Source organism: Oncorhynchus nerka, linkage group LG6, assembly GCF_034236695.1.
Source record: "Oncorhynchus nerka isolate Pitt River linkage group LG6, Oner_Uvic_2.0, whole genome shotgun sequence".
NCBI classification, from domain to species: domain Eukaryota; kingdom Metazoa; phylum Chordata; class Actinopteri; order Salmoniformes; family Salmonidae; genus Oncorhynchus; species Oncorhynchus nerka.
Genome location: NC_088401.1, coordinates 39,982,292 through 40,002,596, shown reverse-complemented (window position 1 = coordinate 40,002,596; position 20,305 = coordinate 39,982,292). Strand labels below are relative to the sequence as shown.

General features: G+C 41.7%; 1 protein-coding gene across 1 annotated transcript in view; it reads right to left on the bottom strand.

Annotated features, from left to right (window-relative positions):
- Nucleotides 1–7,413: 7,413 nt before the first annotated feature.
- LOC115130438 (cadherin-18-like) overlaps nt 7,414–20,305 on the bottom strand; it is a 231,320-nt gene continuing 218,428 nt past the window's right edge. Inside the window, exons 11-12 of the mRNA XM_065019556.1 lie at nt 12,062–12,316; nt 7,414–8,866 (exon numbers count right to left, since the gene is read on the bottom strand). Coding sequence (XP_064875628.1) covers nt 8,334–8,866; nt 12,062–12,316 — 788 coding nt within the window. The 3' untranslated portion in view covers nt 7,414–8,333. The remainder of the gene's footprint in view (nt 8,867–12,061; nt 12,317–20,305) is intronic.

Below are 20,305 nucleotides of genomic sequence, written 5' to 3'. Positions count from 1 at the left end.
ATATGATGAAATAAATAAAAGCTGAAATAAATCATTCTCTCTGCTATTATTCAGACATATCACATTCTTAAAATAAAGTGGTGATCCTAACTGACCTAAAATAGGGAATTTTTACTTGGATTAAATGTCAGGAATTGTGAAAAACGGAGTGTAAATGTATTTGGCTAAGGTGTATGTAAACTTCCGACTTAAACTGTACGTGGTTGTAAAGGACATCAATGTCTTAACAGCACGATTTGCCAAGGTAAGATCTCTGAGCGCATCCCTATCCATCTAGCAGTGGCTTCTGATGAACTTCTTATGGCTGCAGGGGCAGTATTGAGTAGCTTGGATGAAAGGTGCCCAGAGGTGCCCAGAGTAAACTGCCTGCTCCCCATGCCCCAGTTGATAATATATGCATATTATTATTAATATTGGATAGAAAACATTCTGAAGTTTCTCAAACTGTTTGAATGATGTCTGTGAGTATAACAGAACTCAAATGGCAGGCAACCTGTGAAGAAATCCAAACAGGAAGTGGGAAATCTGAGGTTGGTCGATTTTCAACCCAGCCCCTATTGAATACGCAGTGGGATATTGGTTATGTTGCACTTCCTAAGGCTTCCACTAGATGTCAACCATCTTTAGAAACTTCTTTGTTTGTTTGCTTATTCTTTGCCTTCTACCTCTTCTTCTATTATGTCTTCCCCTAAACACCACCACCACGCATTCTTACACATCTTCTTTTTTCACTTCCACGAGCATGTAGCTGCTGTTCAGGGTTGTGATGTTCCTCCGTGTTAAAAAATGGTAGTGATCGTGCTGTGGGCAAGCTCCACATACAGTATATGCTTCCAAACTTGATCGATAGATTTGTAAGATTGTGATTCCTATTTCATTACTCTGTCACCTGGCAGGTAATTTGCCACTTTAGGAGACATCACAAACATTCATTGAGACTGGAGAATTACATTTCTCTCACTAACTTTAAACATCAGCTATCTGAACAGCTAACCGATCGCTGCAGCTGTACATAGTCCATCTGTAAATAGCCCACCCAATCTACCTACCTCATCCCCATATTGTTTTTATTTACTTTGCTGCTCTTTTGCACGCCAGTATCACTACTTACACACCATCATCTGCTCATCATCATCTGCTCATGTATCACTCCATTGTTAATCTGCTAAATTGTAATTACTTTGCTACTATGGCCTATTTATTGCCTTACCTCCTCATGCCATTTGCACACACTGTATATAGACTTCCTTTTTTCCCATTGTGTTATTGACTGTACGCTTGTTTATTCCATGTGTAACTCTGTGTTGTTGCTTCTGTCGCACTGCTTTGCTTTATATTGGCCAGGTCACAGTTGAAAATGAGAACTTGTTCTCAACTAACTTACCTGGTTAAAAAAAGGTGAAATACAAAAATAGAAAATAAAATTATGTCTGACAGATTTTGATAATTAAATGTATCATTTAGCATGTGATGGCTCACATGCTAAAGGACCTCGGCATTACTCTGGACCCTGATCTCTCTTTTGAAGAACATATCAAGACTGTTTCAAGGACAGCATTTTTCCATCTACGTAACATTGCAAAAATCAGAAACTTTCTGTCCAAAAATGATGCAGAAAAATCAATCCATGCTTTTGTCACTTCTAGTTTAGACTACTGCAATGCTCTACTTTCCGGCTACCCGGATAAAGCACTAAATAAACTTCAGTTAGTGCTAAATACGGCTGCTAGAATCCTCACTAGAACCAAAAAATTTGATCATATTACTCCAGTGCTAGCCTCCCTACACTGGCTTCCTGTCAAGGCAAGGGCTGATTTCAAGGTTTTACTGCTAACCTACAAAGCATTACATGGGCTTGCTCCTACCTATCTCTCTGATTTGGTCCTGCCGCACATACCTACACGTACGCTACGGTCACAAGACGCAGGCCTCCTAATTGTCCCTAGAATTTCTAAGCAAACAGCTGGAGGCAGGGCTTTCTCCTGTAGAGCTCCATTTTTATGGAATGGTCTGCCTACCCATGTGAGAGACGCAAACTCGGTCTCAACCTTTAAGTCTTTACTGAAGACTCATCTCTTCAGTGGGTCATATGATTGAGTGTAGTCTGGCCCAGGAGTGTGAAGGTGAACGGAAAGGATGTGGAGCAACGAACCGCCCTTGCTGTCTCTGCCTGGCCGGTTCCCCTCTTTCCACTTGGATTCTCTGCCTCTAACCCTATTACAGGGGCTGAGTCACTGGCTTACTAGGGCTCTTTCATACCGTCCCTAGGAGGGGTGCGTCACTTGAGTAGGTTGAGTCACTGATGTGATTTTCCTGTCTGGGTTGGCGCCCCCCCTTGGGTTGTGCCGTGGCGGAGATTTTGTGGGCTATACTCGGCCTTGTCTCAGGATGGTAATTTGGTGGTTGAAGATATCCCTCTAGTGGTGTGGGGGCTGTGCTTTGGCAAAGTGGGTGGGGTTATATCCTTCCTGTTTGGCCCTGTCTGGGGGTGTCATCGGATGGGGCCACAGTGTCTCCTGACCCCTCCTGTCTCAGCCTCCAGTATTTATGCTGCAGTAGTTTATGTGTCGGGGGGATAGGGTCAGTTTGTTATATCTGGAGTACTTCTCCTGTCCTATCTGGTGTCCTGTGTGAATTTAAGTATGCTCTCTCTAATTCTCTCTCTCTTTCTCTCTTTCTTTCTCTCTCTCGGAGGACCTGAGCCCTAGGACCATGCCTCAGGACTACCTGACATGATGACTCCTTGCTGTCCCCAGTCCACCTGGCCGTGCTCCAGTTTCAACTGTTCTGCCTGTGATTATTATTATTTGACCATGGTGGTCATTTATGAACATTTGAACATATTGGCCATGTTCTGTTATAATCTCCACCCGGCACAGCCAGAAGAGGACTGGCCACCCCACATAGCCTGGTTCCTCTCTAGGTTTCTTCCTAGGTTTTGGCCTTTCTAGGGAGTTTTTCCTATCCACCGTGCTTCTGCACCTGCATTGCTTGCTGTTTGGGGTTTTAGGCTGGGTTTCTGTACAGGACTTTGAGATATCAGCTGATGTACGAAGGGCTATATAAATACATTTGATTTGATTTGATTTGATGATGAAATAATGTTTAGAAGTTGTGAAGAGTGACATTTTCACTGAGAATCAACTCATCAGTTTTGATCAGCAAGCCACGTGCATGTAGTTATTGTGCAAATTGTAGAAAATTGTACTTTTGCAATTTGCTTAACCCTCCTGTTGTGTTCGTTTCATGCTAATTCATTCTGTGTTCCCAGTCCAAAATGACCGCCCCATTATTGCGGATTATAAATCCATACTAATAGATATATTATCACCTAATTTTGTGTTCGATCTTTTTACCAACTTAAGTTCCTGTGAACATTACAAGTTTTGAACTTCTATTTGCTATTTATGGCCTGTAGGTCTAAATGACCTGAGCTCATACAACTCGATTTTCAGAATAAAAAGCATAATGTATGGATTAATGTATGGATGATGTCTGGAGTGACATAGTGGCATGAAAAATTGCCCGACCAGACTCTGCATCCCATAAACTGGTGGTAGATTTGTTTCTGGATCTCTACACACCAGCAAAATTCAAGAGACCCACGTATGCTTGGACGTCTGTTCGGTCTACCTCCTTCCAGTTGTCTTTGTAAACGCGTCTCCCCTCCAGGTTGGTTATGTTTATCACTACAGTTTAGATTGACTCTGTCAGGAACAGTTCGAAGCAGGATTTTATGGCATCAATCCAGGATATGGCATATCTCGTTGGCTCTGGGGACGTCCTGATAACACTTTCAGCTGACAGCGAACCTCTCCTCTCAGGTGGGGATGAAGAACAGGAGAAATTCCCATTCTTTGACTGGAATGTAACAACAACCTCAGCAGGGCCCTCTTCCTCATCACAGGATTGTTCCACTTCGGTTGTCTTGGTTGTCTCCACATCAGTTGTCTCTGGATCATATTTTGTGTTGTCTTCAACTTCTGACACTTCCTCCTCTAATGCATCTTCACTGTCAGTTTCCTGGCCTCTCTCCTCCTCACCAGTGTCATGATCAAAGATATGATCAAGAGCCTCACGTACAGTATATTGTTCTGTCATTGTGCTGCCACAGAATGAATTGTGAGCAAGGCCTCAAAAAAGCTTGATATACCAGAGCTCTAAAAAAGTTCTATATATTATTGAAACAATGTTGCGATTGTTTGTGAGAATGCCAACAGGTGTGGTTCCCGTGGGGGAAAGATTCTATTGGGGAAAGGCTCCCATGCGGGTTGCCATAGAAGCCAAGAAGGGGAGTGAGGTGTGTGTGTGTGTGTGTGTGCTCAAACACACATGCATGTGAGGTCTGGGAGAGGAAGTGTTAATTCTGATGAATGAGCATGTGCCTGAACTTAATTTAACACACTAATTGTAGTCTCACCCATTCATTTCTAATGACCGGTCATTTTTGACAGGGAACACCACAGGTGTACAAAAGTTAATTAAAAAAGTCCTAAATGAAATGAGGCTTAAATGAATAACAAATTTGAATTTGGTGTGAACAAGAAACTAATTGTTCAGAGATTTGAACTTATTATTTTGAAAAAAATAATTATCATTTGAGAATTGAGCCAAAGTGATTGAGAAAAACTGTCAAATAAAATGTCAACCACAACCACCAACTGTTTTCTTGTATCTACCGACATCTACCGGATGTACACTCCGCCCACAACCCAACTCCACCGAGATGTACACTAGTGTTCAAAAGTTTGGGGTCACATAGAAATGTCCTTGTTTTTGAAAGAAAACTATTTGTCATTTAAAATGACATCACATTGATCAGAAATAAAGTGTAGACATCGTAAATGTTGTAAATGACTAAATTACTGATTTTTAATTGAATATCTACATAGGGGTACAGAGGTCCATTATCAGCAACCATCACTCCTGTGTTCCAATGGCACATTGTGTTAGCTAATCCAAGTTTATCATTTTAAAAGGCTAATTGATCAATTGTCATGCTTAGAGATGTGAAACTCTACCACAGACTTGTAAGAATTGTACCCAAGTGATTGAAAAAAATTGAAGATGAATGGGTTTGTGTGTCTGTCTACAGTTCCAAGGCCTTTGACTAACCCAGTATTTTCTGTCTGGTCCTCAAATATTGAATGGCAACATAGATTTACAATGAATTAATCTGTCATTCTGTTTCTGTGTGGCATCACAACCCCTGGTCAATATGACACTTTTTCACCATTTTCTTCTTGAAGTGAAATGTCAGCATCATTTTTTTTTCAGAACTCATTACTTTTTCCAGCGCAAATAACACTATGTCTACTTTAAGTTTGGTCGTGGGTTGGCTTTTGAAGATGGGTTTTAGTTCTTTGATGTCTTCCATTTCACCTTCAGACACTTTGAAGGCTAATGAAAATTCAGAATATGCAATGATAGGCCCTCCTTTAATCACATATTTATACCCTGTGTCCGTGATGCCTGGCAGGCTGTTTGTGGTCCTCTGGGGAGTCTCTGACCTCAAATGCCATGAAAGGCCTCTCAGTATTGACTCTTAAGGCCAAGCATTACACAACCACTCGGCTCAGTGTGGACATGCCCACACACAAATACAAGTCAGGAAGGCACACACACGCAACAACTTTCATATAATCTACAGGCAATGCTCTGAAGGAAACAGGGTACTACTTGTGACACAGACTAAATCTACTCATTTTCATAGAAAGCTGGTGCAACCTAAACCTATGGTGTGCAGCGATTTCATGACTTCGGACGTCAAATGTAAAAAAAGGGTCATTTTCCAATAACTTAATATATGTCACAACAGGTCTTAATATACTGTATGTGTCATGACCCTATTATGACCCTATTATGGCCCTATTATGACCCTATTATGGCCCTATTATGACAGGTTATGTCAGCGATTATGACATTCTGATATACTATGACTGTGTCATAACGTGTTATGACACTGGGTGTCAAGTAAAGTGTTACTGAGACTAGTTATGCCAGTCAAGTATGAAAAATATCCCCTCGTAAAAACTACAAGACTGTTCTTTTCTCTACTGGATTTATTCTCGACACTGTATGTTAGGCATGAATGTAAAACACACACACACACACACACACACACACACACACACACACACACACACACACACACACACACACACACACACACACACACACACACACACACACACTACAGTGTACTGTTTATACATCACACAGCACATTGACTTCTGGGTCAAATGTATTGCATCCTGTTTAAATGCATTTTTTTTATTACACATTTATAAATGTGTTGATTGCGCAATTACATCAATTAGAGCTGGCAAGTGATTTCCTTTCCCCCCCAGTGAGACTGGAACACATTGACTCTGACATAATCAGGGGGACAGGGAATCAAATTGAAGTGGATCCAATGCACAGATGCACATACATAAAGACATGCAAAGACACACACGTGCACACTCATAATGATACTCTCTGCTCCATCTTCCCATGCTGGATTAAAATCCTTTCAGTTCTCATCTCTGCCCCAAACCAAGCCCCAGTAACTCAGAGCATTTATCCATATCCCAAACGTTTTAACACGGATTTGACTCACTTCTCTCTCTTTCATACTGTACCTGTGAATCTGGGAGAAGAGAAGGAAAATAGACTAAAGAAACAGAGATAGCAAGTGAAAGAGAGAGAAAGAGAGAGAGATGGAAAGAGAGATAGAGAGAGATCGCATCAGAGAGGGCAAGAGGGAGAGCGAAAGAGAGAGAGCGAGATGGAGGGGGAAAAGAGACTAAGGGAGAGATAGAGATTGCAAAATACAGAGAGAGAGCTTGAGAAAAATGAAAGAATGAGAGAGAAAGCAGAGGGACTGAAATATTAATCAGTCTCTCATCCCTTCATCCAGTGTCTCAGTAGCAGCCATGCAGGTCCAGGAGGAACTTATGACAGACAGACCATGGGAGACTGATTTCTGGCTAGGTTCAAGGCTTATGTTGAAATGGGCAGTGCTGCCAAAAAACTTGATTTTCCTTTTCTTTTAAATTATGTTTACACACTATGAGGTTGAAACAACACTCTGAAATTGTGAAAATTATGATAATAACCTTTGTGTGTAAGAGCTGTTTGAATAAAAGTCTGGAATTTCAGCCTGTTTCTGGTGGGATGGGAGTTTTTGGCCCTGATCATGACATCACAATCTGATCGCGTTATTCTGACCAATGACCAGTCATCATTTATTTGCAAATGTACCCTCCTCTAGAGTCTAAAAGACCTATCTACCAATCTGGGCTTTGTATGTAAATATACTGTACTTCAATTTGTACCAACACGCCCAAACAATCAGACTGAGTATTTAAATGCAAAAACGAGGCTCAGGGAAATAAATTATTAAACATATTTTGAGTTATTTTCATGAAAGAAGCACACTCAGTAAAAAGCCTGCATATGTTCATCCCAAATGGCACTATATTCCCTATATAGTGCACTATTTTTAACCAGGCCCCATAGGGCTCTGGCCAAAAGTAGTGTACTAGGCCTAGGGAACAGGGTGCCATTTGGGACGAATGTTCAAGGTCTATAGGGACCGTGTTTTATAGACCATGATAAAGTAATGCAATATCCTTGATTCCCCTCTGATGTCATTTTTCAGAATAGTATTTTATTTTATTAACACGAATGGCATGACTCTCTAATGCAAGGTACCTTTATCTTATCGAGGCAGACAGTTGTACATACTGGTATAAAATTAAAAGCCCAGTTAGTGGCAGTTTTGCAATCAACATCCATTTTAAGAAGAATTGTAGCTATCTATGTTGTAAAATTGATTAAGAAAGCCTTAGTGTCAATTGAATTGCTTTTGTGTGGTGTCACACATGACCAGCTGTAATGATTGTTTAGAATAGATAAACCTGAAAGTGAAAGTGATGGTTCAATATAACTTTTCTTGTGCTTTAAATGCATACATCTTTGCATAATGATGTCTGTTCTAAGATAACCTTTAATCTTCAGAATAAAAGTTGACACTCCGTTTCACATATATCCACTCATATGGAATTAAGGACTTTATTGAGCAATAAAAAATATACAACAGGAAAAATATTTTCCTTTTTCCGTTATCCTTAATATTGTTCCACCCCAAAATCAATCCATCCGCATATTAGACCCATGTTCCAAATGGAAAACTGAAAAAAGGGGCAGTCTGCAATTCAACAGTAAAAGTAGATCAGCTGGAACGAGTTCAAAAGCATTTCTATTTCATCGTTTTGAAACAAGTCGAGGAGGAGGACTGAGAGAGAGAAGGTTTTGGTTTTACAGACGGTGTGACCGACGTTGACAGGCTAGGTCGCCACTGTCACCGCAACTGCCACATCTGACTCTGCTACATCCGTATCCTCCACGTAGAGTTCTGCCAGTTTCTGAAACTCAGGCCCCCAGTCGTCCAGGTAGTTATAATCCTGTTCTGAGTGTGTTCCCGGGGAGTCCAGAGAGCTGATGGAACCTGTCGGAGACATTTGACCCTCATATGCGTAGGTCTGGAGGGAGTCATATGGAGGCCCGCTAGTGTCCATGTCTGCCTCCACCAGTCTTTGTTTAATAAACTCCTGCACATCCACCTGGTTCAGCTCCGGGGGACTGTGGCAGCCTCGGTTTTGCCTGCGTTGTCGGGCCGCCTCCGGCCGGATGTCCCGTCTGAACTTGAGCTCCTCAGCGGCGGCGGGGTTCCGTAGGGTGATGATGTCGAAGGCCTCAGTGTCCTCCTCGCCGCCCCCCTCATCGTCGTATGTTACCACATTCTCGCGGACGTCCTCCTCGGAGATGACGAGGGGCTCCTTCTTGCTCCGCCGCAGGGTGATGAACAGAACCACGATCGCTGGAGGAAGACAAGGAGAGACGTCGTCTCAACATCAACAGTAATAGAGACAACGCCAACAACAAAGCGGCAAAGAGAACTATGATTGCTGCAGAAGAAAGTGACAAGCAAAAACACCATGCCAACAACAACAACAACAGTAATGTAAACATCAGATGTAATGTAAACAACAACAGTAATGGAAACAACAACAAAACGGTAGGTTTCACAACACCACATGTTATCAGTAGAGGTTCACTACAATATCCAAGTCTGATGGCAACGCTAATGCCACGCTCTGCATGCGGTGTCACTATGTTGGTTATTAATTCAGGATAAATTAACATGTTATGGGTCGTAAACAGTTACAAAAATTAAAGCTTTGTGTTCTGCTCAAATTGCATCCTACTCCCTATATAGTGCAGTACTTTTAACCAGGGCCCATAGGGCCTCCGGTCAAAAGTTGTGCACTATAAAGGGAATAGGGTGGCATTTTGGATTCAGATACTTACTGTATAGTTAAAGTACCTCAGTCAATATCATAAAATGGAGTGGAGATGGTGTTGTTGTTATTCTATTTTGGCTGAGCGTTGCTGTTAAATCTGTTCCAGAGATGCACAGTCTATAATGAGAAGATTCTCATAGCAGCTTGCATTGAGAGCATCATTACAGCTAATACCAGTGACGGCTAATGGGTATTATTGATTTACACTCTGCAACACGCATCTAGCTCCTGTGCCCTGATGAGGAATCCGGAATGAATATGCATTATTATAAAAAATGGTGAATGTTTCAGAGCCTACTTTCCAAATGGCAGCCTTTTCCCTATATGGTGCACTTCTTTTGACCGGGGCCCATAGAGTTCTAGTCAAATGTAGTGCACTATGTAGGGAATAAGGAATAGTGTCCTTCAAATTAACCTTATTACCCTTATAACAGCAGTGATGTGTGTAGCTAGGCTACATCCACAACATCTCATGATGATGTGCATAATAGTGTATCTTACTCGCAAATGAACTCGAGGAGAATACTTCATTTGCTGAAGTAGAACTGCTGTATCATGAACTTGTACTGGAGTTAACGGGGTTATGGTTTCTGCATTAATAATGATGTTAATAAAATGGTAATTCAGTGAAATGACCAAGCAGGTGAACTCTCACCTGCGTCTCAATTGGCTCTATAAAACAGAGCGCTATTGACTAGAACCAATATGGCTCTGGTCAAAAGCAGTGCAGTATAGTGTGAAAGAAATAGGGTGCCATTTGGGATGCGGCCACAGTATAAAAACAGCAAAATGACATCATCCTGCTGCATTGGCAGACCAATAGAGTTCTCCTTTACATCCCTGTGAAACAGTCACGCTGAGAGCATCAAAAGGGGAAATCGTTGTCTCACAACACTATTTAACTTCTCCTACAGGTGTTAATAGCTATTAACTATTTAACATCAGACACATATATGGCGGCTAGTTAGCAGCCTACCAGTGTCAATGTTTTAGGCACCCTATTTCAGGATGACACATTTTAACACATGCAAAGTGAGAGCTTTCTCATCTCTGATGAATTAGCACTGTTGTCTTTGTGTGTGTGTGTGTGTGTGTGTTGTGTTCCCCTGCTAAAAAAAATCTCACCCTGTTGTGTTTCTATAGCATCTATACATCACCCTCCCTTCCTTTCTCTGTCTTTTTACCACTCTCTTTTTCTGTCCCACTGTCTGTCTGTCTCTCTCACGCCCGTGTTCATGCATGAAACAGCTGTGTCTCACACTAACACTCCCTTCCCCAGCTAATCTCCATCTTCCTCGACTAGCCAAAGTAACTCGATAAGCCTTCTCTCTCTATCACTCTCCCTGTCACTTCTTCTGTCCCTTCCTCCATCAATCTCTCTCCTGCTGATGATTAGTCATGCAGGTGCAGTCTCTCGCTCATGCATTCACTCCAAACTGTGATGATGGCCTTTAGTTGCTGTGAGCCTCAGACTCTGGCAATGCCGTGCTGAGACTGCTGATATGAATATGCATCACCTTCACGCACCGATGTCCACGGACAATCAAGGGAGAGGGGGTGAGTGGGAGATGGAAGATTCTGTTAATTATACACGCTCTTTCCCGTCCTACTGCTGTTCTGTTTGGTAGAGAGACTCTGTTGGTATTTGGCAGTGGTGGTAGTGTTGTAACCCTTTTGCTGAAAAGGGAAAGTTGTTAGTTGTTTTCTGTGGGAACTTTGATGAATTATATTTGATCTCTTATTATAAAGCATTTACTATACAACACATTCATTTAAATCTGGAATCCTTAAATGGGAACTCCACTCCAAAACTGTATTTCGGTCATTTTTTCATTAGTCCGGTGTTGATACAGTCAATACATGTTTTGCATGTCACCAGTCAAGTTTGGAAGATATTTGATTTTCAGTTGCCCTTTAATGGTGAAACGTCCACCTCCTTTACAATAATCCACAACAAAGAAGTTACTGCCCTTCATTTTCTTTTTACTCTTACATCATTGCACACGCAAACAGCACAATATGAACTGTACATTTTCTCATCACGTTGGCCAACGCTTCTCACCTCCCTTTAGTTTACAAAACAAAAACAATAGCAACATCTGTGGGAAGGAGAGTGGCGCTGTTTTCCCTACTGCGGATTCTATCTTTAACTTAAATAGTGTGTTTTTCCTAAAGTAGTAAATACAGAGCAGCGAAACATTTATGGATAGTTTTAACACAGCTCTATCCCTCTTTATACGCCCTTCTCTCAAGTCTCCTTGTCCTTACCTTTACCTTCTTCTATTCTCCTCTCAGTCCATCTTTCTTCACACATCCATCTACCCATCTGGCCCAAATCTCACTCACTCTCTGTTCTCTACTTCTCCATCATCCTGACCTTCTCCCTGTCCTCCCTCATTCTACAACCCACCTGTGTCCTTCCTCACCCCTCCATTCATCCCTTTTAAAGTATCCACCCCCTCCTGCTGCTCTCCTCCCTACCCTTCACCATGCCTTTAGGCATTCTAACGCCCATACCCTCCACCACCATGCCCCTCAGACAAGATGCCCCCCAGGTGTTCCACTACCGTGCCCTAAGGCATGATGCCCCCAAGGCATGCACCCATCCTCACCACTATGCCCCTTAGGTGTGATGCCAACCAGGCGGCCCATACCCTCCACCATGCCCCTAGACTTGCTGTTACGCAGGCTCAGACCCAGTCAACACCTACCCAGCAGGATGACGATGCACAGCAGGATGGCGATCAGTGCCCCCGTGCTGAGGCCTGCCGAGGAGAGGAGTCCCCTCTCATCCTGGCACGTCTGCACCCTCCCATTGCGCTGGCACGGGCACACCCGCAGGGTCAGTGTGCTAGTGCCACTCAGCGTTGGCTCCCCACCGTCCCACACCACTATGGGGAGCTCGTATAGCTCCTGGACGAGCCGACTGAACTGCCTCCGCCGTGTGATGATGCTCGCTGTGTTGTCTGAAAATGGAGAGAGAGAGAACGAAAGAGAATGCATTCATTAGCGCAAATTAGCCATGTTGGCGGAGAGCAGAGGACACATTCAGGAATAGTAGCTTCCCAGGCCACACTTCCCATTAGGGGGGATTCTGTCTAGAGCGCTCCACTCGAACCCGCTCCCACAGATGGATTTTTAATGGAGATACTGAGCAAATGCACTTTCACTTTGAAATACAAATGCTTCCATTCCAGGATATACACATACAGGCTTCATCTCTCAAGCTGGTAAATGTCTCTCTTTGCATCTGTTGTCTTGATCTCTGTTTGTGTTTTAGTTTTTTTCCCCAGAGGTAGTTCTTAACAAATCAAATCAGAATGTATTGGTTGTGTACACAGTTTAGCAGGTGTTATAGCGGTGCAGCGGTATGCTTATGTTGCTATCACCTATCAATGTAGTCAAATGTCAAGCAAATAAAATGTTTTTTTTATTTTACACAAATATGAAATATGAATGTCCACCAGTATACAGTTGAAGTCGGAGGTTTACATACACTTAGGTTGGAGTCATTAAAACTTGTTTTTCAACCACTCCACAAATTTATTGTTATTAACAAACTATAGTTTTTGGCAAGTCGGTTAGGACATCTACTTTGTGCATGACACAAGTAATTTTTCCAACAATTGTTTACAGACAGATTATTTCACATACAATTCACTGTATCACAATTCCAGTGGGTCAGAAGATTACATACGCTAAGTTGACTGTGCCTTTAAACAGCTTGGAAAATTCCAGAAAATTATGTCATGGCTTTATAAGCTTCTGATCAATCAATTGGAGTCAATTGGAGGTGTACCTGTGGATGTATTTCAAGGCCTACTTTCAAACTCAGTGTCTCTTTGCTTAACTTCATGGGAAAATCAAAATAAATCAGCCAAGTCCACGATATGCTCCTACATTTTGTTGATGTTGAGAGAGAGGTTATTTTCCTATTACCACTCTGTCGAGGCCTCTCTCCTCCTCCCTGTAGGCTGTCTCGTTGTTGTTGGTAATCAGGCCTACCACTGTCGTAAGCAACCTTGATGGTTGAGTTGGAATCGTGCATGGCCATGCAGTAATGGGTAAACAGGGAGTACAGGAAGGGGCTGAGCACACACCCCTGGGGGGTCCTATTGTTGAGGATCAGCTGGGCAGAAGTGTTGATGCCTACCCTCAACCTGGGGTCGACCCGTCAGGGAATCTAGGATCCAGTTGCAAAGGGAAGTGTTCATACCCAAGGTCCTGAGCTTAGTGACAAGCTTGGAGGGCACTATGGTGTTAAAACCTGAGCTGTAATCGACGCAACGGTTAACACGCTAACACACGTTAGCTACAGAGATCGGGAGCCCGCAGTACTCATGAGCAGCGGGGGCACGCGTTGACGGCTCCGTGTTGCTTTTCTCAAAGCGGGTGAAAAAGGTGTTTAGCTTGTCTGGGAGTGAGGCGTCAGTGTCTCGGACTTGGCTGGTTTAGCGTTTATAATCTGCGATTTTCTGAGGTCCCTGCCTAATGCATCTCATGTCTGAGCCGTTCAATTGCGACCCTGTACTGTCTTTTCTTTCTCTGAGTCATTACAATAAATCAAACAGCAGCAAATGAGCAGTTCACCTTCAACATCCATGAGGCCACTCTACTAAAAAAGGTGAGAGAGGAAAAAGGGAAATAAATGGAGGTAATCCAGTGGATGTTGTGAGAGGCACTGGTTACGTCCCAAACGGCACCCTATTCCATATTTAGTGCTTTACATTTTTCCAGGGCCCATAGGGCGCAAGGTTTTAAACTAGCTCTTCACTGTAAAAACCTGCCCTCCACAGACAGCACTGTAGTGTCAAGTAGTAAATACCAAACTAGTGCTACCGAGGCCTGCACCAGCGCCCACTCCAACCTCCAAGAAACTGGGAGAGACCAAAGAACGAGGGTAGGAGAGAAGGAAGGAGAGAGATGTTTAGTATTCATTATCATTGCTTTCATATCTGAAGCCCAGATCCATTGTGATATAGACTATATTATAGCATTCTGGTGTGGAATAGAGAGGACAAGACTGTATGTCTCTGTGTCAACTATGACATGGCAATATCATATTAGAGTTGGGGCTGTGGGCAAGGCCATCATAGTCATCATTTACATCACATTCAGAGAGAGAGAGAGAGAGAGAGAGAGAGAGAGAGAGAGAGAGAGAGAGCAGAGACAGGTTGCGAGCACTCTAGCACGTCATACCATACGTGCCAAAAATTAACAAGTGACCAGAAAGGGATTCCAGAAAGGGAAATATGCGTTTTTAAATAATTTTACATTTATTAAAATAAACCTTGTTTAGTATTATACAGCATATCCTGAATAGCCACAATGTAAATTAAACAATAATGAGGGTTCCAATGACGACCAATCATATAGGAAGACCTACAGGTATATAGCTATAGCTACAACTAGACACTGAGTGTACAAAACATTAGGAACATCTGCTTTTTCCATGACATAGACTAACCAGGTGATTCCAGGTGAAAGATATGATCCCTTATTGATGTCACCTGTTAAATCCACTTCAAGCAGTGTAGCTGAAGGGGAGGAGGCAGGTAAAAAACAAACATTTAAGCCTGAAGACAATTGAGACATGGATTGTGTATGTTTTCCATTCAGAGTTTGAATGGGCAAGACAAAAGATGAACGGGGTATGGTAGTAGGTGCCAGGCATACCGATTTGAGTGTTTCAAGAGCTGCAACACTGCTGGGTTTTTCATGCTCAACAGTTTCCCATGTGGATCAAGAATGGTCCACCACCCAAAGGACATCCAGCCAACTTGACACAACTGTGGGATGCATTGTAGTCAACATGGACCAGCATCCCCGTGGAAAGCTTTCGACACCGTGTAGTCCATGCCCAACTAATTGAGGCTGTTCTGAGGAGCAAAAGGGGGTGCAACTCAATATTAGGTAGATGTTCATAAGGTTTTGTACTCTCGTTAGCCAGGACTATTGACTGTGAATTAAGGTTGGTTCTACGGAAGCAGCTTCATATTTCATATGCTAGGCCCCCAATTATATAACAGGGCACCTCTGGGAGTGTGTGAGTATTTTTGTGTGTGTGTTTTTGTTTGTGTGTGTGTGTGTGTGTGTGTGTGTGTGTGTGTGTGTGTGTGTGTGTGTGTGTGTGTGTGTGTGTACCTTTGGGGATCCCCCCAGCCCTGGGTTAGTTAAGCACAAGTTCAAACAACTCACTGGCTTCATTTTTACATCAGAGACAATTCCTCTGCTAGAGCTTTACCAACCAAACAGATAGAGACATCACTTTTTTTTCTGTAAAATGATCAATTAATAGAGTTGAGAGGCTTTGCAGTTGTTGTTTTTCTTGGGGGGGGGGGGGGGGGATAGTGATGAGCACCAGATAAACAGATTCCTGAAATTTGGAATCCCTCTACATTCTGAAATGTCAAATGTGTGCTCTGGGGCTTTCTTTCAACATTGATGAAACACACATCAACTGGCAGCTTTCTCACTAGTAGCTAGAATTAGTACTGTTATCAAATCACATTTGATTTATTGGTCACATACATAGAGCATGTTATTGTGAGTGTAGTGAAATGCTGGTGTTCCTAGCTCCAACAGTGTAGTAATATCTAACAATACACAACAATGCACACACATCAAAGTACAGAATTAAGAAATATTAGGACAAGTAATGTCAGAGTATAAATAAATAATAATAATAATATTTATACACACACACACACACACACACACACACACACACACACACACACACACACACACGTAACCATCCAAAAGTTTGGGTTCACTTAGAAATGTCCTTGTTTTTTAAAGAAAAGCAAAAAAAAATTGTCCATTAAAATAACATAAAATGTATCAGAAATACAGTGTAGACATTATTAATGTTGTAATGTTGTGTTTTTTTATGGAATATCTACATAGGAGTACAGAGGCCCATTATCAGCAACCATCACTCCTGTGTTCCAATGGCACGTTGTGTTAGCTAATCCAATTTTATCATTTTAAAAGGCTAATTGATCATTAGAAAACCCTTTTGCAATTATGTTAGCACAACTGAAAACTGTAGTGCTGATTTAAAAAAGCAATAAAACTGGCCTTCTTTAGACTAGTTGAGTATCTGGAGCATCAGTATTTGTGGGTTTGATTACAGGCTCAAAATGGCTAGAAACAAAGACCTTTCTTCTGAAACTCATCAGTCTATTCTTGTTCTGAGAAATGAAGGTTATTCCATGCGAGAAATTGCCAAGAAACTGAAGATCACTGAACAGCGCAAACTGAAAGGTGAAGATATGTTGAGTGGGGAAACTGTTTTTTTTCCACCGATTTGACCAAGTTATCACCTCTAAAATGTAAATAAAACACTATAAAGAGTTTATATAATTTCTTATAACATACCCATTTGTGTCGAATTTGAATTGGGATTTTAGGACGACACTAACGTTGTCTTCACAAGTAAACTGCAGCTGTCATGGCTTTTGAGAGTCATTTTGGCTCACAGTGATGACCTGAAAAATTAACTATTGATTGAATTAACTATTGACGAAGTTGTAACATCAACTCACCTCTGTACTCTCACTCCATCATATACATGAACACCTGCTCTTTCCAAGAAATATGCAATAGCATTATGTTGAATTACATGGAAATGATATCCACATTTGTGAGTCCATTTCCTTGGCACTATCTTAATGAATGATGTTGCATGAACAAAACAACAGCTACACGCTGCTTATGAGGAGGTGAAGGCAGGGAGGGGCCTGAGGGATGTGGCTCACGGCTCCTGTCAGTACCTGTTTACAGGGTAGCCAATGGTCCAAAAACATTACACATAGTTCATAACTATTGCAGTTTGGTGACATGCTGTCTGACTCCAGTTCAATTTCTTCACCTGTGCACAATCAGGAGCAGCACGAGAGGCGTGCAGGAATGTTGCGTCTCAATTTTGGTTAGAGCATGTAATTTGCGAACAAGTTTAATAGATAGCACACGTAAGAATTTAGGACATGCGTTATGGACATGCGTAATTGAGATTTCACAATTATTGAACACACACCTCCCGCGAAAAGGTTGGCACAGCAAAAGTATTTCAACATTTTTAACATAACAAACGTGAGAGCAAAAAATGAATGTGCTTGTGTAAATGCACATGTTGGCGCAGTGGTATTCTTTTTAAGTTTCTGCACATCAAAGTCTTATGTGATTAATTATTGATGACTACGTTGCTATTATTACCCTACTCATGAAAAATGTGTTTATTATTAGCCATAATAATATTAAAACTAATGATCATTTAAATGAAAATCACAAATAATGAAGGTTTCATACAAGTGTATATCGTTAAGCATGTTTTTAATCTGAGAGAGAAGCACTGGAAAGACTCTGTACAGCACATAATGATTTGCATAATGCATGCCGCAATGTAACGTACAGTGTCAGAGGGGTCCGTTTTTTCATATTTTCTTGAATAATATTGGTCCATTACCATGTCAATCAATGCTTGAAAATAAGCGTATTCTACACCCCGTATTTTGATGCCAACACTGTCGTTACAGTCCTATTAGTTTTCATTGCAAAATGTGTACGGAACACTGTTAGGGACCACTACCCACCTTTTTGTAGAAAAATGCAATTAAGAATACGGAGCATTACTTTTTCACAGCGACCGGCGATCAGAGTTTACCCCCCTATTTTTTTTTTACCTTTTATCTCTACAGCACCGCTAACCCTGGTTTAATAGTCAAAAGAAAAATGGTGTTTTTCTTTCTTCCCCCTAACACTACACAGCTCATTCAAATGATCAAAGCCTGATGATTAGTTGATTGTGTAGAGCTAGGGCAAAAAAGTAAACATGCACCCCTTGGGGTCCTGAGGACCGAGTTTGGGAAAACCCTAGCAAAGTCAATGGATCATGGCATGAATACACCCAATGCTATAACAGATAATTAGGTCTCAAATGTTTAATCGAAATAGAGCACCACAGCAACTTGCTGTATGGATGACACGTCGCTTATTAAAATTCCCAAATATCAACGGCGTGACGGAGCCGCCTTTTAGCGGGCTAATTAGCTTGGAATAATAAAAACTCTTCTGTATGCAAACTGGATCCAGAAAGATGCCTTCACAAATCGATTGATCTGTTAATATAACTAGGTTGTTTAGATAACATAGCCTTCTAGTTAATGAACAATAAAGAAAAGCAAATGTCATCGCAATGATGTGGCACAGAAAACTGGTGTAACGTCTGCTTCCAACTCACACTCTCGAACACGTAGATCCACTGAACGTAGCTCGCTCTCCAGATCCCAATCACCTGAATTCTGATCACCTGTATGTCATTATCACACACTATTTAGTTCAGTTCTTTGCACCCCATCATTGTGAGGTATTGTTTGTTTTGTGAAACGCTTCTGGTTTTCCCTTATTGTAATCTTCCCGGGTATGATAGTTTTGGCCTGCCTCACTAACTACGCCTTTTGCCTATTCCCTGCCTGTACTTTAGATTTCCTGTTATCAACCTATTGCCTGATCTCCTGAACGATGTTATTAATAGCCTTTTAGAAGAAGAAGAAATGGACACCTATTAAGACGAGGTGCTGGCTAGCGGAGTAGAAAACTTGAAAATAAAAGAGAGCCGCACACTCTAGGAGCTCAGATGCAAAAATGTAATTACCAACGTTTCGACAGCCAAGCTGTCTTCATCAGGGTATAATCACAAACACTGCGGGATGACTCGTTTATATAGTGTCAAAACACACAGGTGTCTGTAATCATGGCCAAGAGTGGCCTAATATCATTGGTTAATAATCAAATATTAAAATGTCATACAAAGAACAGCATACAAACAACAAATGGATAGCATACGATCATAGATTAATTTAACTACACAAGTTTACAATTACAATGGCAAAGTCACAATAATCACAAGAATGGCTTTAGATCAAAGTCTACGTTGAGACCGAAGGGCGCAAGGGTCTTTAAATTAAAGATCCAGGCAGCCTCTCGTTTAATAGCCTTTTTCCCTGCCTGTACTGTTGCCTTTTGAGACCCCCTGTGTATGACCTTCTGCCTGCCCCTGGACCCAGCTACCTGCCTCCTCCTGTGGTCCTTCACAAATAAACACCTGCTGTGCCCTGCGCTTGAAACCAGCTCTCTGTCTCCCATCGTGATCATTACAACTGGGATCCGAGGGATGTAATGTTTAATAATTGTAAAGGATCAGGAAGGCGTGTCTGTTTCTTGTTTTTTGACCAGCCTTATTCAAGGCCAATCCTGGATACTGCATATTGCAATGTGTAATGTATTGCATTGTGTGCATCACACTGTTGAGATATACGTCTCCTTCTCATAGACATTGTTCATTAAATCTTGCAACATAAATCACAACATAAAACATGTATTTGGGGGAGTTTAAACCTTGAAACAGAGCGATATATATTTCATTCCGAGAAGCACAGAAAATAGCAGCAATGGAATTCAAATGTTTTCTAGTAGCTTTAGAGATTCAGGAGAGACGGGGTTGTAGCAAGCCAGGATAAATGGGCCTCCCAAGTATCCATAATGCTTTAATGGTTCTTTTAAAACTCACAACGTGCAGTCAGCAGAAATGAGAGAGCACATACCACGCTTAACAAAAGCACCATTCAGAAGGTATCACTTTGCCAGTGTGTTTTCTTTAACCTAGTTTTTATGGCTATCAGTGTAAAAGCTTATGCGGCAGTACAATTTATTTATAGAGCATAGACACGTTGACTGCATCTCAAATGACACCCTATTCTCTATGTAATGCACTACTTTTGATCAGGGCCCATTGATCAGGGTTCTGGTTAAAAGTAGTGAACTATATAGGGAATTTAGGGACACAGACATGTTGTTGTGTCTCTTCTGTGAGGACCCATTTTGAACATAACTGGGATCAAAATCAAACCACATATCACACACACTGTACACATACTGAGCAGATGTTATTG